The sequence below is a fragment of the Hippopotamus amphibius genome, chromosome 1, assembly GCF_030028045.1.
Source record: "Hippopotamus amphibius kiboko isolate mHipAmp2 chromosome 1, mHipAmp2.hap2, whole genome shotgun sequence".
NCBI lineage: Eukaryota > Metazoa > Chordata > Mammalia > Artiodactyla > Hippopotamidae > Hippopotamus > Hippopotamus amphibius.
In genome coordinates, this window is record NC_080186.1 from 131,295,346 (window position 1) to 131,320,900 (window position 25,555).

At 44.3% G+C, this 25,555-nt stretch overlaps 1 protein-coding gene across 1 annotated transcript; it reads right to left on the reverse strand.

The window, feature by feature from the left end:
* Positions 1–711: 711 nt before the first annotated feature.
* BNIP1 (BCL2 interacting protein 1) lies at positions 712–24,124 on the reverse strand. Its single transcript, XM_057728912.1, has 6 exons — positions 23,995–24,124; positions 21,991–22,083; positions 17,229–17,320; positions 13,923–14,024; positions 12,214–12,332; positions 712–1,336 (listed from the first exon to the last, which is right to left on the reverse strand). Exons 1-6 carry the CDS (start codon positions 24,076–24,078, stop codon positions 1,140–1,142), a joined length of 687 nt encoding a protein of 228 aa, XP_057584895.1. The 5' UTR covers positions 24,079–24,124; the 3' UTR covers positions 712–1,139.
* Between the last annotated feature and the right edge of the window lie 1,431 nt (positions 24,125–25,555).

Genomic DNA, 25,555 nt, shown 5'->3' on the forward strand with positions numbered 1-25,555 from the left:
TACAGGTGGGTAAGTTGAGGCTGAGTGACATAAGGTAACTTGCCCATGGTCACATGGTTGCTTAGTGGTAGAGCCAAGACTCAAATCCAAGTTTCTGAACCAAGGTTCAAATCCATACGTTCTTCCCACTTTCCCCTCTGCCCCATTACCCTCCCAGGGCCTCTGGGGCTATAAATAGTGGGGGAGGCTGGGATTTTGCGTGCGAGGTCAGCCAGGCCTTTAGCACAAGGAGACACTAACATCTCCCGGCCTGGCCTCGCCTGGGCCCTGCTATCCCCCAGGCCTCAACAGAATTCAGGCCCAGACAGGCCCCAGCTTATCACTAGCTTCGCTCTCCTGGTTATATTTAGCGCTGGACCTCAAGAGAAAGGTGTGGGCCAGTCCCTGCGACAGTGCACACCCCCAGGCCACGCCAGGCCAGTGTGTGTAGAAGGAGGGTGTCTGCCGCAGCCTCTGCAGACGCTGGTGTGAGCCGCCTCCAGTGGGGGCTGGGTGCACCCTCCTGCCTGAGAGTCTGCGGGCTCTTGTTCATCTAGCTCCTTTAGGGAGGGACCACGGCAGTGTCTATAACACTCTGCCTGTGGCTGCTGCTTCATCCTTCTCTGTTGAGTGAACAAATCAATGATCCAAGTTCATGTTCTGGAAATCTGGACATCAAGAACAGGCACACGAATTTCCAGAGGGATACCTTACAAAACCGAATGCACTTCATGCTATTAAATACAGTAACTTTATTCAAGGAATGGACGTGAGTTTTCATCCCCTTTCTCCCCCTTTTCTCTTTCCTCCTCCAGATCCAGTATTAAGGCTGCAGCAGGGGAAGGGGACACAGGAGGGACATCAAATCCTGAAGGCCAGCCTGAGTGCCCCAAGTGGCAGCCACCCATGGTGTGCGACAGCTCTTGGGGTCCCTGTGTCGCTGCAGATGTCCTGATGACAGGCCTCCCTCCCCTTGCTCTGCTCACCCCTTAACACGCCAGCCACCTGAAGAAACCTTGGGGGCTGTGTCTTCATCTGAACTGCTGAGCAACTGGAGCAGACTGGTGGGCGTGGATCCGTCTGGCGGCCGGGACCAGAGCTCAGGAGTGTGGCTGGATCCTGACACGAAGTCAGAGGGCAAAAGCTGGCAGCTCTCAATCTTACAAAAACGGAAAGAGCCGCTTTTTCACAATATAGAGAACCGTAGCAAGAAAGAGGGCCAACGCAAGGAAAATGAGAAGCTTATCCGTCAGCTCTCGGCGATTATACTTTGTGATGAGCTTCCGTCCCAGCTGGATGGTCCCCGACATGGACTTGAATTCTTCATTTGCATCCAGGATAGTCCGTGAAGAATTAACTGAAACAAAAGAGGGAGGGGGCCTGACTCAGAAACTGTACAGCACCAAATCCAAAGACTCCGCTCCGCCGGCTGAGTTCCCAGTCATTAACACTGCGCTCGGAAACAAGCTCCTCTGAGCCAGGACAGAGCACGTGAACACAGGCAACACAGGGGTGCACAGAACAGGGACAGGGCAAGGAGAGGCAGTTTCCCAGGTCCCATCCAGCGCAGAGAGAGATGAGCTTTGTTTACATACATCGTCACAGGGCCATAACTAGGAGTCCTCCCAAAGTGGACCTCACCAAGGAGAAGGGCAGAAGACGGTTCCTCTCCTCACCACCAGCCTCCGTTTTCTGAAGGAGCCAGGAGCTGCTGAGGAGAACCACCGGCATGAAACTAACGCGGTGACCAGGGTTGGGGACTGTGAGGTCTCTGCAGGGCAGGGCTGGGAGGCAGGACTTTCCACCTGTGAGGTGCACCCCGCCAGGAGGCCTGCCAGTTAGATCTGCTCTTTGCGGGATCATGAAAGGGCAAGGATGTCCTGGGCCCTGCCACACACCCTCACACGTGCCGATCCTTCAGTCCTGGGACGCTGGCTGTAGCTTTAAACATGTGATGCGTGTGCTCCAGCCCCTGTGTGAAACCTGCGAGGAGGCTATGTGTCCCTCAGGGCTCACTGTGCCCACGTGCCAAACTAACTGGAGTGTGGGTTTCTGGGCCTGACACTTGGGGAAGAAGGTTCCCCAGCGAGACTCCTCTACAAAGCACAGCAGGGCATCACCAGAACATCCACAGAATGAAACATGTTATCAAGTGAGAAGGTGAGGTGTGAAGGACAGTATGTGAAATGTTTCCATGTATGCAAGAAAGAAGGGGATAAATAACATTTAATTTGCTTGCGCTCTGCATGCTGGCGGATCTCAGAAGTCTATGAAAGAAACTAGTAACAGTGGGAGCCTCTGGGGAGCAGACCGGGAGGTCGGGGGCAGGGGAAGGGTGGAAGGGAGAGCTTTCTGTTTCCCTCCTGTACTGTCCAGGGCTGTGCAGCTCGGTATGAAGGCCCCTAGACACACGTGACACCCGAGCTGTAAAATGTGCCCAATCCAAACTGCCGTGTCTCTACAGGTAAAATACCCACACGATTTCAGGGATTTAGTGTGGAGAGAGAAAAAAAGGACTGTAAAATACCTCAATAATTTTCACTATGAATTGCATATTGAAATGGTTAAATATATTCTTACAATTAATTTCATGTTTGTTTTTAATTTTCTTAATGTGCCTAATGAAAAATTTAACGTTAATGTATGTGGCTCCCATTACATTTCTATAGGACAGCACTAGCTTGGAGGGTTTTTCCCTTAACCATGTAATTTACATTACCTTTTCACAAAATTACAAGTTAATAAGCAAATAAAAGAAATTACCAGAGGAAACAGAGCACTGTTTTGAAAAACACAGATAAGGGATAAAAACAAACACTCATATACCAAAAATCCCTCTCAGCCCTCTTTCTCCACGCTGCTGCCATTGTGAAAACCTGAGTAAGAACCTGTTAACTAAAAACCTACCAGGCCTTTCTTTTTAAACTTTCTTTATAGAGAATTTTAACCATCACAAAAGTAGACAGAATAGTATCATGAAATGCCCTGTGCCATCACCTGTACCCAAGGACCACCAAATCCCTGGCTCCTGTCCCCTCACAACTCCCATCCAAATCCTGCCGCCCCTACAATTTTGCAGCAAATTCTAGACATCATATCTTTAATGGGCTTTTTTAAAAAACTGTGGCCGTAAAAGACTTTTCAATCAAGCTGACTTTGTGAGTCATGATGAAAGGATTAAGAACTGCATTCTTGGAACTTCCCTGGTGGTGCAGTGGTTAAGAATCCACCTTCCAATGCAGGGGACGCGGGTTCCATCCCTGGCCAGGGAACCAAGATCCCACATGCCGCGTGGCAACTAAGCCTGCAACTAAGACCCAATACAGCCATAAATAAATAAATTAAAAAAAAAGAAAAAGATAAAAGAACTGCGTTCTTCTTTCTTCAAAGGCTATCCCTCCTACAAAATGTGGCCCAAGAACAACCCTCAACCCCCCACAAACCATTAGGATCTGCACACCCACCCTTCTCATCACTTAAGAATATGGTCTGTTTCTGATATATGTGCTGGGGGTGGGTGTCCTGTCACTCGTACCAGAGGCGGAAAAGCCATTGATTCCAAGGCCAGGCTGGCTCCTCTCTAACATTCTCCAAGCACCGCCCCCTCCCCCGCCCCAGGCTGTGCCCCCAGGGGCACACTTAGAAGGGATGACCAGCTGGTTCCAAGCCTAAATGCCCAGAAAAGTTTCAAACGCAGGGAGTGACCTTGGGGACAAACTGCTTGCTTTCCTTTTGCTTCTGCTTATTTAGACAGTGTGCTGAAAAAAAGTGGTTCAAAATTACAGATAATTTTTAGGGGTGATAGTGGTATTGTGGTTTGGTTTTGTTTGTTTTTTGTTTCAAGAGTCTCTTATCTTTTAGAGAAACATACTGAAATATTTATATGGATGACGTCTGAGATTTGCTTCAAAGTAAACCAGACGGGGGCACAGTGAGGACAGAGTGAAACAAGACTGGCCAGGAGCTGACCACTGCTGAAGCTGGGGGATGGGTTCGTAGGTCTCACGTACCAGGCTCTCTACTTTTGTCTCTGCGTGAAATCTTCCAAAAGTGTTTCAAAGAGGAAACTCTCTTCCTCTGTTTTCCTACAAGGAGGATCCTGGGCAGGGCAGATGCTCTTCTGCGTTATAAGGGAGACACCATGGGAAAGCTGCTGGGGAGAACCACATGGTCTCAAGAAGCTTCCTGTGCCTTCTGACTGTCTCTTTTAAAAGGAGCTCACCGGACTTTCCTGGCGGTGCAGTAGTTAGGACTCCACGCTTTCACTGCAGGGGGTGCGGGTTCGTTCCCTGGTCGGGTAACTGGGATCCCGCGTGCTGCGCGGTGTGGCCAAAAAACCAAACCAAACCAAAAATAATAATAAAAGGAGCTCACAGGAAAAATAACATTGGGGAGGGGTGGAGTCAAGACGGCGGCGTGGGAAGACGCGGAGATCGCGTCTCCCCACAAATGGATCAGTACCGAGGCCGGTGGGGGACCTGAGGCCCAAGGAGACCCGAGGAACCCCCGAGGAACCGGCTAGGGCCAGGGCGAAGTCGGGGGGCAGGGAAGGGAAAGCCGGTCGGGACCGGCACCCGTGGGGGGTGGCTCCTGCCTGGAGAGACCCTTGGGGGCTGGGGAGATCCGAAACCGCAACTGGGTTTCTCCCGCCCAGGAGGTCAGGAGACCTGCTGGGCTCCCCAGCGGGGTCCTCCACCCTCCAAGGCCCCCTCCGGGCTGCCTGGGTCCTGGGGGTGTGGGAGGGAAGGAGGAGTGGCGAGGAGGTGGAGAGGCGGACTGGTAGGGGTGGGGGCTTTGAGATAGGGGGACGGGGAGGCGAGAGGGCGTTTCACCTGCCCTCTTGGCCAGGGAGGCGGATTGGGCTTCACGGGCTAGTGGGCAATGGAAATGCCTTCTGCTCCTCCCCCGATCTTCTGATCCCAGAGGGTCCCTCCCCCCTTCCACCTCTCTTCTTCTCCCCCCACTGCTTCCCTCCTGTACCCCTAGGACCAACGGCCCGGAGGGGCCTTGGAGGGTGGAGGGCCTGCCAGGAAGAAATACCCAGCGGTGCCTCCCCTATTCTTCTGACCTGGAGAAATCCTTTCCCACCCCCACTCTCTGCCTCTCTCCCTCCTGCCATCCCCCTCCCCACCATGCTCCCGGGCCTGGTCTCCAACTCTCCAGGGTCCCCTCCCAGATGCATTGGTCCCGGGGGCATAGGAGCGTGGCAGGGGAAGAGGAAGAGAGGCAGACCGGTGGTGGGACGTTCCAGGATCAGAGGACCATGAGAGGTGCCGAGGACCTTTCCCCTGCCCACTTGGGCCCAGCGGGCCTGCTGGGCTCCCAAGTCTGGTTCCTCGGTCTCTGGGGCCCTCTCCGGCTGAGTGCGTCATACAGGCGTGGCAGGGAGGGAGGAGTGGGGAAGAGGAGGAGAGGCAGACAGTGTGTGTGGGGGGGGGAACCTTGCAGGACCAGAGAATCAGGGGAGACACCACAGGAAATCTCCCTACCCACTTGGCATGGGGAGGCCTATTGTGCCCCCAGGCCTGGTCTTCGGTCCTCCAGGGGCCCTTCTAGGTCTCACTGGTCCTACAGGTGTAGAAGGAAAGCAGGAGAGAAGAGGAGAGGAGGGCAGGGGAGGGGGCCTTCTGGGATTGGAGGATCAAGGGAGGTGGGGAAATTATTTCCCCTGCCCGCTAGCCCTGGGAATCCTTCTAGGCTCAGAGACCTGGTCTTTCACATTCCAGGGCCCCCTCCAGCTGCTTGGGACCTAGGAGAGTAGAGGGCGGGGGAGAGGAAGAGAGGCGGACAGGGACCCTATGAGACTGGGAGATCTGGGGTAGTGCCACAGGCGTTTCCCTAGCCCAGTTGGCCCTAGGAAGCCTGTTGGGCATCAGAGTCCGGTCTCCTGCCTTCCAGTGCCCCCTTCAGCTGTGAGGGTCCTAGGGGAATAGAAGAGAGGGGGTGAGGAAGAAGAGAACCCAAGGGGGAGGGACCCTCCAAGATTCGAGGACTAGTGGAGGTGCCTAGCATTTCTCCCACCAACTTGGGCCCAGGGAGCCCGCTGGGTACCTTGACCTGGTCCTTTGCTCCCAGGACCAGAGGCATTCCTGGGCCCCTCTGCCTCATTGGGCCTAAGCCCCATTCCCCATCGCCCCCAGGGCCTTTTCTAAACGTAGGCCCTACCCATTGCCTATCTACCCCCCCAACCCTGGTCTAAGCCCCGCCCCCACAGCCAATGCCTTTTCTGGCTTTTTTTCTTTTCTTTTCTTTTTTCCTTCCCACCTCCTCACTTCAAATAGTTGTTTTACCTTCCAGTTCGTTGTTGCTCCATCTATTTTTTTTTTTAATTTTTCCTAACACATCTGTTAGTTTCCTATTCTTATCGTATTTTTTATCTTGCTATTGTCCTGCTGTTCTCCTACCTTTTCTTTCTTCCTTTTCTTTTTTTATTTTTTTCATTTTTCCTGCTCCACATGGCTTGTGGGACATTGATTCACAAGCCCGGGGTCAGGCCTGAGCTCCTGAGGTGGGAACTCTGAGTTCAAAACATTGGACTAACAGGGAAACCCAGTTCCCAGGGAATATTCATCAGAGTGAGGTCTCCCAGAGGTTCTCATCTCAACACCAAAGACCCAGCTATACTCAACAGCCTACAAACTCCAGTTCTTGAAACCTCAGGTCAAACACCCAGTGGGACAGTAACACAATCCCGCCCATCCAAAGTGGGGGGAAAATGAGACAACAAAAAAATATGTCACAGATGAAGGAACAAGGTAAAAATACACAAGACCAAATAAATGAAGAGGAAATAGGAAAATTGCCTGAAAAAGAATTCAAAGTAATGATAGTAAAGATGATCCAAAATCTCGATAACAAAATACAGAAAATACAAGAAACAGTTAATAAGGACTCAGAAGAACTAAAGAGCAAACAAACAGTAATAGATAACAAAATAACCGAAATTAAAAATACCCTAGATGCTATAATCAGCAGAATAACAGGCAGAAGAACAAATAAGTGAGTTGGAAGACAGAATGGGGGAAATAACTGCCAAAGAGCAGGAAAAAGAGAAAAGAATAAAAAGAATGGAAAACAGTCTCAGAGAGAATGGTGACAACATTAAGCACACCAACATTCGAATCATAGGCATCCCAGAAGAAGAAGAAAGAAGGAAAGGGTCTGAGAAAATATTTGAAGAGGTTATAGTGGAAAACTTCCCCAACATGGGAAAGGAAATAGTTAATCAAGTCCAAGAAGCACAGAGAGTCCCATACAGAATAAAGCCAAGGAGAAACACACCAAGGCACATATTAATCAAACTAAGGACAACTAAACACAAAGAAAAAATATTAAAAGCAACAAGAGAAAAGCAAAAAGTAACATATAAAGGAAAACCCATAAGGATAGCAGTTGATCTTTCTGCAGAAACTCTGCAGGACAGAAGGGAATGGCAGGATATACTGAAAGTCTTGAGAGAGAAAAACCTACAGCCAAGAATACTCTACCCAGCAAGAATCTCATTCATATTTGAGGGAGAAATCAAAAGCTTTACAGACAAGCAAAAGTTAAGAGAATTCAGCACCACCAAACCAGCCTTACAACAATTGCTAAAGGAACTTTTCTAAGCAGGAAACACAAGAGAAGGAAAACACCCACAAAAACAAACCCAAAACAATTAAGAAAATGGTAATAGGAACATACATGTCAATAATCACCTTAAATGTAAATGGATTAAATGCTCCAACCAAAAGACACAGACTGGTTGAATGGATACAAAAACAAGACTCTTACATATGCTGCCTATAAGAAACCCACTTCAGACCAAGGGACACATATAGACTGAAAGTAAGGGGATGGAAAAAGAAATTCCATGCAAATGGAAGTCAAAAGAAAGCTGGAGTAGCAATACTCATATCAGACAAATTAGACTTTAAAGTAAAGACTTTTACAAGAGACAAGGAAGGACACTACATAATGATCAAGGGATCAATCCAAGAAGAACATATCACAATGGTAAATATCTATGCACCCAACACAGGAACACCTCAATACATAAGGCACATGCTAACAAGCCATAAAAGGGGAAATCGACAGTAACACAATAATAGTAGGAGACTTTAACACCCCACTTACATCAATGGACAGATCATCCAAACAGAAAATAAATAAGGACACACAAGTTTTAAATGACACATTAGACCATCTCGACTTAATTGATATTTATAGGATATTCCATCTAAAAACTACAGAATATCCTTTCTTCTCAAGTGCACATGGAACATTCTCCAGGATAGATCACATCTTGGGTCACAAATCAAGCCTTGGTAAATTCAGAAAAATTGAAATCATATCAAGCATCTTCTCTGACCACGACGCCATGAGACTAGATATCAATTACCTGAAAAAAACTGTAAAAAATACAAACACATGGAGACTAAACAATACGCTACTGAACACCCAAGAAATCACTAAAGAAATCAAAGAGGAAATCAAAAAATACCTAGAAACAAATGACAATGAAAACCCAAAACCTATGGGATGCAGCAAAAGCAGTTCTAAGAGGGAAGTTTATAGCAATACAGTCCTACCTCAAGAAACAAGAAAAATATCGAATAAACAATCTAACCTTACACCTAAAACAATTAGAGAAAGAAGAACAAAGAAATCCCAAAGTGAGAAGATGGAAAGAAATCATAAAGATCAGATCAGAAATAAATGAAAAAGAAATGAAGGAAACAAAAGCCACGATCAATGAAACTAAAAGCTGGTTCTTTGAGAAGATAAACAAAATTGATAAACCATTAGCCCGACTCATCAGGAAAAAAAGGGAGAAAACGCAAATCAACAGAATTAGAAATGAAAAAGGAGAAGTAACAACGGACATCACAGAAATACAAAAGATCATGAGAGACGACTACAAGCAACTGTATGCCAATAAATTGGATAACCTGGAAGAAATGGATACATTCTTAGAAAAGTACAATCCTCCAAGACTGAACCACGAAGAAATAGAAAATATGAACAGACCAATCACAAGTACAGAAATTGAGACTGTGATTAAAAATCTCCCAACAAACAAAAGCCCAGGGCCAGATGGATTCACAGGCGAATTCTATCGAACATTTAGAGAAGAGCTAACACCAATCCTTCTCAAACCCTTCCAAAATATAGCAGAAGGAGGAACACTCCCAAACTCATTCTACAAGGCCACCATCACCCTGATACCAAAACCAGGCAAAGATGTCACAAAAAAAGAAAATTACAGGCCAATATCACTGATGAATATAGATGCAAAAATCCTCAACAAAATACTAGCAAACAGAATCCAACAGCACATTAAAAGGATCATACACCATGATCAAGTGGGGTTTATCCCTGGGATGCAAGGATTCTTCAATATACGCAAATCAGTCAATGTGATACATCATATCAACAAATTGAAGGATAAAAACCATATGATAATCTCAGATGCAGAAAAAGCTTTTGACAAAATTCAACATCCATTTATGATAAAAGCTCTCCAGAAAATGGGCATAGAAGGAAATTACCTCAACATAATAAAAGCTACATATGACAAACCAACAGCCAACATCGTTCTAAATGGTGAAAAACTGAAAGCATTACCTCTAAGAACAGGAACAAGACAAGGGTGTCCACTCTCACCATTATTATTCAACATAGTTTTGGAAGTTTTAGCCACAGCAATCAGAGAAGAAAATGAAATAAAAGGAATCCAAATTGGAAAAGAAGAAGTAAAATGGTCACTCTTTGCAGATGACATGATATTATACATAAAAACCCTAGAGATTCTACCAGAAAACTGCTAGCACTAATTGATGAATTTAGTAAAGTAGCAGGATACAAAATTAATGCACAGAAATCTCTTGCATTCCTATACACTAACAACGAAAGAGCAGAAAGAGAAATTAAGCAAACTCTCCCATTTACGATTGCAACCAAAAGAATGAAATACCTAGGAATAAATCTGCCTAAGGAGGCAAAAGACCTGTATGTAAAAAACCATAAGACACTGATGAAGAAGTCAAAGATGACACAAACAGATGGAGGGACATACCATGTTCTTGGATTGGAAGAATCAATATTGTGAAAATGACAATCTTACCCAAAGCAATTTACAGATTCAATGCAATCCCGATCAAATTACCAATGGCATTTTTCACAGAACTAGAACAAGAAATCTTACGATTTGTATGGAAACACAAAAGACCCCGAATAGCCAAAGCAATCTTGAGAAGGAAAGACGGAGTTGCTGGAATTAGGCTTCCTGACTTCAAACTATACTACAAGGCCACAGTGATCAAGACAGTATGGTACTGGCACAAAAACAGAAAGGAAGATCAATGGAACAGAACAGAGAACTCAGAGGTAAACCCAAGCACATATGGGCAGCTTATCTTTGACAAAGGAGGCAAGAATATAAAATGGAAAAAAGACAGCCTCTTCAATAAGTGGTGCTGGGAAAGTTGGACAGCAACATGTAAAAGAATGAAATTAGAACACTTCCTAACACCATATACAAAAATAAATTCAACATGGATTTAAGACCTCAATGTAAGGCCAGACACTATAAAACTCCTAGAGGAAAACATAGGCAGAACACTCTATGACATACAACAAAGCAAGATCCTTTTTGACCCACCTCCTAGAATAAAGGAAATAAAATCAAGAATAAACAAATGGGACCTCATGAAACTTAAAAGCTTTTGCACAGCAAAAGAAACCATAAACAAGACAAGACAACCCTCAGAATGGGAGAAAATACTCGCCAACGAAGCAACAGACAAAGGATTAATCTCCAAAATATACAAGCAGCTCATGCAGCTTAATACCAAAAAACCAAATAACCCAATCCACAAATGGGCAGACGACCTAAATAGACATTTCTCCAAGAAGACATACAGATAGCTAACAAACACATGAAAAGACGCTCAACATCACTAATCATCAGAGAAATGCAAGTCAAAGCTACAATGAGGTATCACCTCACACCAGTCAGAAGAGCCATCATCAAAAAATCTAGAAACTATAAATGTTGGAGAGGGTGTGGAGGAAAGGGACCTCTCCTGCACTGTTGGTGGGAACGTAAGCTGGTACAGCCACTATGGAAAACAGTTTGGAGGTTCCTTAAAAAACTAAAAATGGAACTACCACATGACCCAGTAATCCCACTACTGGGCATATACCCAGAGAAAACCATAATTCAAAAAGACACATGTACCATAATGTTCACTGCAGCACTATTTACAATAGCCAGGACATGGAAGCAACCTAAATGCCCATCAACAAATGAATGGATAAAGATGTGGCATATATACACAATGGAATATTAGCCATAAAAAGGAATGAGATGGAGCTATATGTAATGAGGTGGATAGACCTAGAGACTGTCCATACAGAGTGAAGTAAGCCAGAAAGAGAAAAACAAATACTGTATGCTAACTCATATATATGGAATCTAAAAAAACGGTACTGATGAACCCAGTGACAGGGCAAGAATAAAGATGCAGATGTAGAGAATGGACTGGAGGACACCGGGCTGAGGGGCAAAGGGGAAGATGGGACGAAGTGTGAGAGTAGCAGAGACATAGATACACTACCAAATGTAAAATAGATAGCTAGTGGGAAGTTGCTGTATAACAAAGAGAGATCAACTCGATGATGGGTGATGCTTTAGAGGACCAGGACAGGGAGGGTGGGAGGGAGTCGCAGGAGGGAGGGGATATGGGGATATATGTATAAATACAGCTGATACACTTTGGTGTACTTCAAAAACTGGTACAAGAGTGTAAAGCAATTATATTCCCATAAAGAGCTCAAAAAAGAAAACAACATTGGGGAGTACAATTGTAAGCTCAGGTCCTAGCAGACTAGCTGGCAGCCAATAACTGATCATCTCTCTGCCTGGCCAGGGGGTCCCCAGAGCCCTAAATGAAAAACGACTCCCAGGCCCCTCCTCCAGTCTTGCTGGCACCCACGCTCCAGGAGCCTCTGGGAGTGCTTCTGCACATTGTGATGGGAGTGTGTGGATCTTGCAGTACAAATATGAAAACCAAAAAGGGAAATGAAAGCAGCATATCCTACTCTGGGAAAGACCAGGCTATCAAAGAAGCAAGAAGCCACACAGATCAGTAAGCTTGGGGGCAGGTGGGGGCAGAGGTGGAAGAGCGCAGGGGCAAGGGCTCTGGAGCCCACGTCTCTGGGAGCAGCTTGCTACTGGCAGCCCGGCCTTACCCAGCGTCTGCATGGCTTCCTCGCTCTGCTGCACCTGCTGGGACATCATCCTGCTGACCCCCATGAGGCTCTCTGTGATGGAGCTGGATGTCTGGGCCAGGTTCTCTTTGGTCGTTTTCCTGGAAGTCCAGAGTGGGAGGAAGAATGTCAACAAAACCCTGGCTGCAAGAAAGCTGCAGATTCAAATGAGATCCCATTTTTTAATTTTTTAAATCTATCGAATTAGTACATATTTTTTAAATGATCATAGTCAATGGTGTCAAAGGTGTACAAAGAGCACGCTCCTGAAGACTGCCGGTAGGAATGTAAACTGGTGCTACCTTCTGAAAGCCATTTGGTGATACATATTAAGAGCCTTAGAGGGGCTTCCCTGGTGGTGCAGTGGTTAAGAATCCTCCCACCAATGCAGGGGACACGGGTTCAAGCCCTGGCCTGGGAAGATTCCCACATGCTGTGGAGCAACTAAGCCCGTGCACCACAACTACTGAGCCCATGTGCTGCAACTACTGAAGCCCACGTGAGTAGGACCTCTGCTCCACAACAAGAGAAGACACACAATAAGAAGCCCGCTCACTGCAATGAAGAGTAACCCCCGCTCTCCACAATTACAGAAAGCCTGCGCTCAGCAACGAAGGCCCAATGCAGCCAATAAATAACAAATAAAATAAATAGATAAATAAAAAAAAGAAAAGAACCTTAGAAATTTTCATCTTTGACCCAATAATCTTATCCTGGGAATCTCTCCAAGGGAAACATCCAGAATGTGGACAAAGCCTTATGTACTGACATGTGCCCTGGTGTGTTATTTATAATACTGACAGACTAGAAATATAAACACACACAAACAGGGGATTAGTTAATGTAAGAGAATACTATGTACTATTAAAATTTTGTTTAAAGAGCTCTTTAAAAACACACGCACGTCTTTGTGCAATAATACTAAGTGAAGAAGAGCAGGAGACTAAGTTTTATGCATGGTACGACACTGACTTCCTAAAAAATATGGAAGAGGGCTTCCCTAGTGGCACAGTGGTTAAGAATCCGCCTGCCAATGCAGGGGACACAGGTTCGATCCCTGGTCCGGGAAGATCCCACATGCCATAGAGCAACTAAGCTCATGTGCCACAACTACTGAACTTCTGCTTTAGAGCCTGCGAGCCACGACTACTGAGCCCGCATGTTGCAACTACTGGAGCCCACTCGCCTAGAGCCTGTGCTCCGCAACAAGAGAAGCCACCGCAAATGAGAAGCCCTCGCATTGCAACGAAGAGTAGCCCCCGTCCGTGACAACTAGAGAAAGCCCATGCACAGCAACGAAGACCCAACACAGCCAAAATAAATAAATAAATAATAAAATAAATCTTAAAAAAAAAAGATGACTATAGTAAAGTCCTTGCCCAGGCATATTTTTAAAAAATAAATAAAAATAAAAATTAAAAATATGGCAAAAAAAATAATGAGGAGGCAATATATCAAAATGTTTGTGAGTAGCACAATTATGACTTACTTTCACTTTGTAATTCATATTTTTCTTTCCCAATTTACTACAAATAAGAATGTATTTCTTTCATACTTAAAAAATATTACTTATAAAATTAAATGTCAATTTTATGCTGAAAACAAGAGGGGGTTCCCCACAGTGGGTTTTGCACCTCACTGAATGCTGTCTATTCTGTCACCAGAGACCAGAAAGACAAAAAGACAGATACCTTTGCCTGAAGAGGTCTCCTCCCTGGAGAAGTTCTGCTTTCTCTAGGTTGTCGATGGCAATTTTGCAAGTGAGATTAGCCTTCCTCCATGAGGTCTGATTGCTGGAATCAGAAGGGTCATGTGTGAGTTTCTGTTGATGCCACCAGGCTGTCAGTCAGTTCAAGTCATAGCAGGTCTTCCCTCCAGCAAGGCAGTGATGAGAAGGCCATCCGGGTGTGGCCCAGAGTCCATCCCCACCTCCCACCTCTTCCTCCTTTTGGTTGCCCCAGCAACTGCTCCAGCTCAGGCCCCAACACCTCTCGTCTGGATCCTGGAGGCTGTCTCTGGGATGTTCTCCTACAGCCCATAACTGTCCCTCTCTCCCCAGGACAGCCAGAGGGAGCAGCCTGCCCACAGCATGCCTCTGTTTAGAGCCCACAAAGGCTCCAGACTTCAGGGTAACAACCAAACTTCCCAGTGGGGCACACCAGGCCCCATTCAAAGTTCTCTCTTACACATTACTGCTCTGCCCTGTGTGCAGCTTGGTTCTGTTCCCCGAAAACCATGCCTCGCTCATCTCTGTATCACCAGTAGCCAGAACAACAGTTATTGGTCCATTAGCTCTCAATCAATATGTGTAGTAGGAAGTGGAAAAATCATTATAGGACAGTCTTCTTCAATATTTCTTCAAGATTTGCTGTTCTTTACATACCACAGACCAATCACGGACAACACAAATACACTGTATTAGCAGGGCCCAGTGTGACATGATTTATTTACATTGTTTACCTGATCTCCCTTGTGAGAAACAACTCAAATTTGGTGAACAGGTCCCTGGAGTTAGAGTGGGGCCTTTGTTTTTTGTTTTTTTAAAATATTTTATTGAAGTAAAATTGATATATAATGTGTTAATTTCTGCTGAATAGCAAAGTGACTCAGTTATACACACATATATTCTTTTTCATATTTTTTTACATTATGGTTTATCACAGGATATTGAATTTAGTTCCCTGTGTTGTACAGTAGGACCTTGCTGTTTATCCATCTTATATATACTAGTTTGCATCTACTAATCCCAAACTCCAAGTCTTTCCCTCCCCCACTTCCCCTTCCTCTTGGCAACCACAAGTCTGTTCTCTCTGTCTGTGAGTCTGTATCCATTTTGCAGATACGTTCATCTGTGTCGTATTTTAGATTCCACTTATGAGTGAAGTGATATCATATGGTATTTGTCTTTCTCTTTCTGCTCTTTCTGACTTACTTTGCTTAGTATGATAACCTCTAGGTCTATGCACGTTGTTGCAAATGGCATTATTTCGTTCTTTTTTATGGCCGAGTAATATTCCATTGCATATATGTACCGCATCTTCTTTACCCATTCATCTATCAGTGGACATTCAGGTTGCTTCCATGTCTTGGCTATTGTGAATAGTGCTGCCATTTACATGAACATAGGGGTGCATGTATCTTTTCAAATTATAGTTTTGTCTGGGTATATGCCCGGGAGTGGGAGTGCTGGATCATATGGTAAGTCTACTTTTAGGTTTTTGAGGATCCTCCTAAGTGTTTTCCATAGTGGCTGTACCAGTTTACATTGGAGCGAGGTCTCTGTGGATGGATATAAAAAGGCTAACTGGGCTCCTCAGAGAATCACACGCATGTGCTGGCACTCTTAGGCAGCTGGCTCAAATCAACAGTGCTCTTCCCTGGAATATTTAAAAAGGCAAATGAGAGTACATGAACTGATGGCGTGGTTTCAAATAGCACCTCTATGTTGAAAGTGTTCAAATGAGCTCTCTGATGCCTGACTAGCATCAGCTATGCCATCTCACACCTGACACTTTAAAAGAACCAATTACATTTTCAACTGTTTACACAGGAGCTCTGCTGGGCCCTGCATGCAGAGCTGAGTGAGGAACTCTGCTCGCCCGCGGGGGCTCACATTCACTGGGGAGAAAGACAAGCAAAAAATATTTACTGTAAAGTGTGACAATGCACCATCGCCAAAGTAATAATTTACTGCTTTCTCTCCTCTACCCTGGAATGCCACATCTTGAATGGCCACTCTCAACTTTAAATCCATGCTGAGGTGACTTTGTTGGTGTAACTTGCTAGATTTTACAAGGTCCTCTTTACTCAGTGTTTATAATCTGAGTCTCCATGGTGGCCTGGGGAAACGAAAGCCATCATGACACAAAGTATCACTGGTCACCACTCACACATCCCTCCCTCCTCACAGGAGCCTCCACCACGCCCATGTCTTTGTCAGTCCCTATCCTCCTGACAGCTGGGCATTATAAACATAGCTGCTGTCAGCAAGGATGATGCTGGAGAATTACTCAAATCAGAAGCAAAGCCACAGACAAATACAGATGTGACAGAGTTAAACCAATTAACAAGGATGAAGAGAAAACCTACGAGGATGGTGACACTGATAGGGACTTCAAAAGAGAAGGATCTGGCTACCAGGGGACTGGAAAAGTTGATGGGGCCCTCGAATACTTTTGCAATAACAACCCTCTTTTTGATTGTGGTGCAAATATCAAATGTGAAGGGTCAAATGTGTTTCATGCTGTCAGACAATTTTGTCAGAAAAGTCCCCCAATTCAATATCAAGAAATAGCAAATACCTTCAATTATATAATCAAGGATTAGCATATAGCTGCAATGAAAACCTCAATTTTATTTAATGTAACATAAGCTTATTTACATTTTCTTGTTTCATTTTTTAAGATAAAGTCCCATTCAAAACTTTCTAAATTTTTATCCATCTTAAGTAGGTTCACTTTCAGTGGACTTTTCCTGGCATCAATTCTCTTCAGATTAAAAAGGACCTTGTATTACTGGGACCTCCCTGGTGGTCCAGTGGTTAAGAGTCTGTGCTCCCAATGCAATGGGTCCAGGCTCGATCTGTGGTCAGAGAACTAGATCCCACATGAAACAACTAAGAGCCTGCATGCTGCAACTAAAGATCCCTCATGCCTCAACGAGGATCCTGTGTGCTGCAACTAAGACCTGGTGCAGCCAAATAAATAAACAAATGTTTTTTTAAAAAAAGAATCTTGTATTACAAAAGCAACCATTTTTTGGCTTTCTAAAGGATACAAAATACAATACAACATTAAATACGCTTTTGTAAACTATGCACAGTCTCACCTACCCAGCAGCCTCTGCTTGCCCCCCAGCTTTGGGAATTACATTCGGTCTGTGTATAAATGGCACAAGAAAGTCATTAAGCCAGGTTTATTAGGCAAACCCAGGCACAGGCCTCACAGGGAGCAAGCAACCCAGCTGACGCCACTGGTAGGAAGCCAGGCCCCACCTACCTGAGCATCTGCTTTTTGTGATTCTCCACTTCCTGGAGCAGAGCTTGCTTTTCTGACTCTTTGTCTTGCTCTTTAGCCAACTGCTCAAGCTCCTGTGAGGGAAAAACAGCTTTAAATTAAAATGACTTTAAAAGCTAATACAAAACTGGAGAGCACTTCTATTTCTACCAGTTATGCAACAGCACTTGAAAACCCTCCTAGAACAGAAGACTTAGGAATGCCAGTTCACATATAACAAACATCCTTTTACACAAATAGCTCAGTCTGCAGGAGAGTAAGGACCATCTCCAAAACCACAAAATGAGAAGGGAACTAAGAGCCAGAGCAGTCTTCCTGTGAGGGATGTGAGGCTGTCCTGGAGCAGGAGATGCGCTCCTGTAATCTAGGACATGCCTGCAAAGAAAAGGAAAAAAATATGACTATATAGGAGCCTACTGATTCCACTCTGAGATATGATGGAAATATCACACTGCCATTTCTACATGCTTACTCTCAATCTCTGCACATATTTCATTTTAGACCGGCAGCAATGAGTGTTTTAAAGTCCATGGGGGGACAGAAAACGAAGCCTTGGCCATTTGAGGGCGGGAATTGGAACTGAGAACACCACAAAGCAGGGACCACAAAGGGATATACCCTCAGTGAAAAGGTGAAGTAGGAAAATGTCTGTTAACCAGCAGAGAGAAAATGTGGAAGCTTGTCCTTTTTTGCTGTGGGGTCTGGATAGAGGGATACAAACTATCTCCCCTGAGAATAAATACCCATGGAGCTGATCTTGGATTCAAATTCATACTCCCTGAATGGTTCAAGAACCTCGACAAGGAGAAACAAACATAAAAAGCGTCCCCAGACTTGTGATAATCCCAAGAGACCTGGCAAAAGCAAATGCAAAAACCTCTGAAGAGATTTGCCTTCAACCCAGGCCACACAAAAGTGCCACAGGGAAGGTCTTCTGAAGAGGAATGCTCAGAGTCCAAAATAACCAAACACCAGGACCCAACTGTCCACCACAGAGAGGGAGAGCAGACCTAACCAGCAGTCTGAGACCCCCAAGAACTTCAGATGATAGAACGATAAGACAGACTATAATTAAAGATGTCAATACACCTTGACTCTCATGTCATATTTTTTTTAACTGAAGTATAGTTGATTTACAATATTGTGTTAGTTTCAGGTGTACAGCAAAGTGATTCAGTTATATATATATATATATATATATATATATATATATATATATTCCAATTCTTTTCCATTATAGGTTGAACAAAGGAATGAAATTGAGTTATCTGTAGTGAAGTGGATGGACTTAGAGTGTGTCACACAGAGTGAAGCTAGCCAGAAAGAGAAAAACAAATACCGTATGCTATACGCATATATATGGAATCTAAAAAAATGGTACTGATGAACCCAGTGGCAGGGCAGGAATATAGATGCAGATGCAGAGAACAGACTTGAGGACACGAGGCAGGGGGTGGAGGTGGGAAGTGGTAAAGGAGAAGCTGGGACCAAGTGAGACAGTAGCACTGACCTATATACACCACCAAATGTAAAATAGATAGCTAGTGGGAAGCGGCTGCATAACACAGGGAGATCAACTCTATGACTGGTGATGACTTAAGAGGGGTGGGATAGGGAGGTTGGGAAGGAGTCACAGGAGGGAGGTGATATGGGGATTTTTGCATACATACAGCTGATTCCCTTTGTTGTACGGCAGAAACTGGCACAACAGTGTAAAGCAATTATACTCCAATAGAGCTTAAAAAAAAAAGATACTGAACATAGTTCCCTGTGCTACACAGTAAATCCCTGTTGTTTATCTATTTTCTACATAGTGGTATCTGTTAATCCCAAACTCCTAATTTATCCCTCCACCACCCTTTCCCCTTTGTTAACCAGAAGTCCTCTATGTCTGTAAGTCTATTTCTGTTTTCGTAAATAAGTTCATTTGTACTATTTCTTAGATTCCACGTGTAAGTGATATCACACAATATTTGTCTTTCCTTGTCTGGTCATGTCATACTTTTGGCTTTCACATTAAAACAAGTTCCAGTTTTAATCAAGCTATTGATTCAAAAACATAAACTATCAACTCATTTATGTCCTAATTTATTTATTTACATGCTTGTTTATACACTAATTTGTACATGCTGGTCTGGAACCAGTGTCTGTATCCACCATTTCAGAGGTGATTTCCAATTGATGGCCCCAGATATTGCTGAAGTAAAGAAGAAACGAATGTGAACTGGAAAGGTTTTGCAAATGTATTAAGTTAATTATTTATTTAAAATCTAAATTCCTTACTGGAGTGTAAACTCAATGACAGCAGGACTGCATCTGGCGTTCACTACACAGATCCCTTGTGTTGGCACAGATTGGGCACTGAGTGGAAGAATGGATGTGTGGGAAGAAGGGAGGCAGGGAGGTAAGGCCAGAGAAATGTACAGTTTCCTCATGAAAGGGTGCTTGGAAGTTCTGTCACAGAGAATCAGAGAGAGTTCTAGACGAAAAGAAAGGGGTAAAGTAGCTCTCAAACTCCAGTTTGGAAACCAATTACAAAGACATTCACACAAATATTTATACATAATTAAAGTCCAACATTTACTAAGAACACCATATTTTGAGGATATGAGGTCAATTCTTCTAGTATCACACAAATTTGTTGCAAATACACAAAGAAGACATTCATAGAAGAGCTAAGAACAGTAAACAAACAGAAATCTTGTATATATTTCTTGTATGTAAATGTTTTGGAGATGCAGATTAAAACTGGGATGGAGTCAATATTCACTGACCATGTGCAAGCTAATTAGGGCCTTACTAGGTGCCAGGGATACAGTGGTGCTTGAAGAGCTGATGATCGGGGGAGAAGGACATAATAAATGTGTAAATGTACTGAGGTTATCTTACTTTAGTGAAGGACATAAGCACTGGGTGAGCACACAAAAGCTTAAACAGAAAGAACAAGGAAATATTTATACTTAAGGTGGTGAATGTGGTTGGAGAGCTGAAGTCATGTAAGTTGAAAAAAGGTCTTTTATGGAATAAATTTGCTTTAAAAAGCAAAAAAAAACCAGTCCAAATAAATGTCCTTTGACAGACAACTGGCCAAAAATAAATTATAGCTATAAAAAAGGAATGAGGGGACTTCCCTGGTAGTGCAGTGGTTAAGAACGTGCCTGCCAATGCAGGGGACACGGGTTTGATCCCTGGTCCTGGAAGATCCCATATGCCACACAGCAACTAAGCCCATGCACCACAACTACTGAGCCTGTGCTCTAGAGCCAGTGCTCTGCAACAAGAGAAGCCACCACACTGAGAAGCCCGTGCACCACAACGAAGAGTAGCCCTACTTGCCACAATTAGAGAAAGCTCATGCACAGCAATGAAGACCCAATGCAGCCAAAAAAAAATGAGTAAATAAATAAAAATTAAAATTAAAAACGAAAAGATTAAAAAAAACCCATATTTAGCGAGACCAGGTGCCCCAAGACCCAGCCACTTGGGCATGGTGTATAACCTTTAAAAAAAAAAAAAGAAAGAAAAAGAATGAGGAAGCTTCCTAATAGTGACATGGAAAGATTTCCAGTACATGTTGTTAAGTTTTAAAAAGTGGTCTGCTACCTTTTAGATGAGAAATGGGAAAGAAATAAGAAAATACATTTGTCTTTTTTAGCATCTGAGTAGAGAAACTATGGAAAGATACGTAAGTAACAAGAGTAGAGTGGTTACCTATCTGGAGAAGGGGAACAGAGAATAAATAAGGAGGCACACCCGAGATTTTCACTGCACTTTTCCCTGCCCACCGATCTTTACACACATATAACACTTACAAAAAAAATATGTGAAAGTAACAGCCTTCCTAAATTAAAAAGTAAAATGATTCAATCAGTACTAGAGATGGAGGTAGAAAGAGATCAGCTAGGTTCAGTGACATTGCTGAAATCTTAAAGCGAACTCCTTTGACAAAAACTGAATATTGCCAAAATAGCCCTTGAAAATCCCTTAGGAAGCAATGCACAGGACACAGACATACTGTTTCTCAGGGTCCAAACTGCCAGTTTTTCTACCATCTTTGGAACAGACTGTCTTCTGGTAAGAAAAAACAGGGTTATTGGCTGGCTCTTAGGGCCATGTCATATAAAAAGCACCAGTTTTTCAATCTCAGAACCATATTTAGCGAGACCAGGTGCCCCAAGACCCAGCCAGGAATGACCAGATCGATGCCACCCATCTTATCCTCAAGCAGGGCATAGCACAGAAAAACATCTATGCTATTCAGGCTGTTGCTTTTCTCACTCTATTGTTTTTTGCACATATACCCTAGTCAAATTCAGGACTCATATATGTAGATGATGTGACTGGAGACTACAGAAACAGAGAGTAAGAGACTAGGCAAAGTGACAGCATGAAAAAAAAAAAAAAAACCCAGGGGTCACTGGTAATGGACTGAGTTAGAGGGGTTGGAGAGAGTGGTAGAGAAAAGAAATTCAAGTCACCTCAGAGTTTTCAAGTTGAAAAATTCCCAGGACAATGGTGTCCCTACTATCCACCTGTTAACAGCTGGCAGTGCTGTGCATCCAAGTCCCTCATTTTTACCTGGACTGTAGGTTAGTACAGTTACCCCCACTGTCTCAACGTTTACTACTCCCCTGTTTGAACATTTACTGAAGGACCTGGATAGCTCTTGAGCAGAGGTTAGTCATGGATCCAAGCCCCGTTCATCGTTACCCAGTCTCAGCATCTCAGCTCTGTAGACACTCACCTGTATTCTGTGCCGTAACTGCTGAAACCTCTCTTTCACTTTAGTATTCAGTTCAGTAAGTGCACTTAATGGTCCTGAACAATCTCGAATATCCTAGGAGACATTGAAGAGATGAAGGGGCCTTTCTCAAAGCAACGAAACAAAATGACACCAGCTGTACAGTGAGACAGTTGGCTTAGACCACAACTAAGTTTGGCCTACTGACTGTAATTCATCCTGATCTTTGCTGTTTACCTCTGCAACACAAGCAAAAACATTATAATTTGCATTTTTCTCATCCCTCTTTAGATTAATTATGAGCAAGTAACATAAAAGCACAGGTAGAAGCAAAGTTGTCTTGATATATTAGTTCTTGAAGTTTAACCAAAATGCCACCCAGCCATTATGAAAGACTTAAAACAGCTTGTATGTCTGACAAGAACAAACATCCAAAAGAGATGCTATAACTTTAGATCTTTCCAACTTGAAAATCAGGATGCTAAATTCCTGGCATCATATAACAAGATTAACTTCTTCAAGATTAATTTTTCAGTCTAATTTTACAAGCCATCTATTATAAATCACACTGTTTATAGACATGTTCAAAGGTAGATTTAGAATTTGTTTCTGGACATTCAGAATTACTAGGGCCAGGTTTTAAACCGGGCCCTAGAGCCAGATTATATGGATTCAAATTCTGGCTGTAGCAATTTATCAGCTGTGCAACCTTGAAAAAATTACTGAGTCCTCTGTGCCTCAGTTTCTTCATCTCAACATACCCACTCCACAGACCAGGTACCTATGTAAATGGCTTAGCAAAGGAGTTGGAACACAGTAAGAGTGCACTAAATCTAGCTATAATCAATTGTTCTCATCACCAAAACGCAAATGTTAGAAAGTGCAAAAGGGGCCTTAAGCAATTTAGATCATGTGCAAAGGCAGTTTCATTTGTTCTGAAACCTAAATTTATTTTTCTAGAATTGGCCCAGACATTTTGTAGTTTATATATGGGAAATGTGAAGTTCAAGAAGTTTAAATGTTTGCATCAAGTTTCCTCACTTGTTTTCTGGATTACTCATTAAATCACAGTTCCTTTCAACATATAATAAACTATTAATTTGGTTTATTTTGCATCTGATTTCCGTGAGGAGCCCTACTTTCTTTCACCTTTTACCACAGCCAGTTGCAAACTCTGAGTCTACATCTAATGTTTAGTAACATTTGTTGGAAATGGAAACGATTTGCCTAAAAGCAAGCTTTAGAACTCTTGGCTTCTTTTTACTAAACTCGAGGAACCATTTCTACATTCCTAACTCTTGCCTATGCCAATTGGTTTATTGCACTATTACCTTCTACCCTTAACTGGCTTAAGGCAAAGGACCTCAATGACCCTATGTGTTAAACGGAGTAGACGTCAAGTCTTTTCTCTCGCTGACTTTCCCTGTCCGGGTCCCAGTTTTGCCAGTATCTGCTTTCTGATCCAGGCAGACCAATTTCCTAATTTACACATCTCAACTACGGTCCAAGATACGTTCGTTTCACCCGGTGCCTCTCCTGCCAGGTGGCCTTCGGTGCCACGGGGCATCGGACCCAGGGAGCTGGCCAGCAGGGGGCGAGGCTAATGGCCTCCAGGACGCGACCAAAGGAGGGAGGGGACGGTGTCAGAAGGCGGGGCCAAGCAGGATGACAGGTAAGCTCCGAGGCGGGCGGGGGCGGGGCAGAGAGGGGACGGCCAGGGATGTGTAGGGGAAGGGCCACAAAGGGGAAGCCTCGGAGCTGAGGTGGAGTAGGGGGTGTCCCGGAAGAGGGCGAGCCAACGACAGCCGGACGGAGTCTCAAGGCCAGTGGAAGGGGACGCGACCAAGCGAGAGACAGCTAAGGGGTAGCGAGCTAGGGGGCGGGGCCAGCAGCCTCAGGGACTCGACAAGCGGGAAAAACTCGGGAGACCGTCGAGTTCACCGAAGGCCAGCGGAGCTTGGGTTTAGGGCTGCTGCACCCCCCGGCGGGGGCCGCGGGCATTAGTACCTGAATAAGCGCCTTCACCTCCAGGTCGAATTTGACAATCTCTTGGTTACAGATCCGGACGTGGACATCTTGGGGTGCCGCCATGTTGGGGAAGCCGGCTACGGACTGCCGCGGGGCCCAAGTTCCAACGCGTTTTCGCACCGGCTTCCTTCTTCCCCGCCGGGTCTTGCGGCAGCGCCCCCTAGAGACCGGCCTGCGGCGAGCGAGGGTGGTGGCGCTGGGTCGTGTGGACTTGCCCAGACACGTGGGAAAAATCAGTCGGCCTCGTGGTGTGGACCTAGTAAGACGGAGAGAAATAGAGGAGGGAATTATCAGGAACGCTTTGACAGGGGCGTCTCCCGTATTCCGCCCATCAGCCACTCTAATGACTGCATATTTTTTGCACAGAGAGGGGGAGAAAAACTGGAGGAAAAGTATCAATTGGGATGTCTCTGGAAGGACACTTTTTTTTTTTAATGTTTCTTTAAACTTTCTTGTATTTTTTATATTTTCTACAGTGAATATAAATTGTGGAGTGAAAGAAAGAAATGACAAATGTTATCATTACTTTTTAAAATGTGTGGAATTCAAGGCAGTTCGCTGGGGTACTTCCTGTCAGTCCGGCCCATGTTTCGAGGGATCTTTCTAAAACGCACAAGTAATCAAGTCACATTCCAGCTTACACCCCTTCTCTGGCTCCTAGCGGTTCTTTTGTGTACAGTTGGATTTAATAAATTTACCTCGCTGGAGTAGGTTTGGTGGATTAATGGAGTTTTGATGGAAATAATTAAGAGCAGACCCTTAACAGATGGAGTTTCTTTCATTGTGTTTTTCTTATTTAGTCCAAGTTTCTTAGCTGGACCTCAAGGGCATCAGCCACCCCAGCCAGCCTTGTCTCCTTCCTGGATTCTTCAAACTCTTTTTGGGTCTGTAGCTTTGGAGGGAACACCCTCCCTTAAGGTGTTGATCACCCCACTGCACCTAATAAACAGGCTGTGTATTGCAGGCTTGGGCATCTGCCCTGCCTTGAATCCTGCTTGACAACCCACTTCACATCTCCGTGCTTCAGTCTCCTCAGAGGCTAACTGGTGGTGATCACAGCACTGACTGAAGGATTAAATGAGGTAATATGTAAAAAGCACCAAGCACAATGTAGCAATGTGGTACATGGTAAGAATGCAGTGCACATGACTGCTATTATTATATTACTAACTGACATTTGTGGAGCACTTCCTTTGTGCCAGGCACTTTGTATTAAGTGCTTTATGTGTATCATTCTAACTTAACTCTCACAACAACCCTGTGAGGTAGAATTATCCACTTTTTACAGATGAGGAAACAGGCACAGAGAGAATGACGACTTGCCCAGTGCAAAAGGAATTGCTAGGTCAAAGGATACATGCATTTTAAAATTCTGATACATGCTAGGGAATTGCTCTTCATAGAGGCTGTATCAGTTTACACTTCCACCAGCAATGTGGTACAAATGGCTGCTTTCTCACCACCTCATACACTGGTGTGTCAACAAATGCTGGGATTTTTGCCAATCTAAGTGAAAAATGCCATCTTTTAATTTTCATTT

Coding starts and splice junctions, on each gene's coding strand:
- BNIP1 (XM_057728912.1), bottom strand. CDS start 24,078: ATGGCGGCACCCCAAGATGTCCACGTCCGGATCTGTAACCAAGAGATT. Junction 17,321..21,990: donor AGTTACGGCACAGAATACAG/GTGAGTGTCTAC, acceptor TTTCCCTCACAG/GAGCTTGAGCAGTTGGCTAA. Junction 14,025..17,228: donor CACAAAAAGCAGATGCTCAG/GTAGGTGGGGCC, acceptor TTCTGATTCCAG/CAATCAGACCTCATGGAGGA.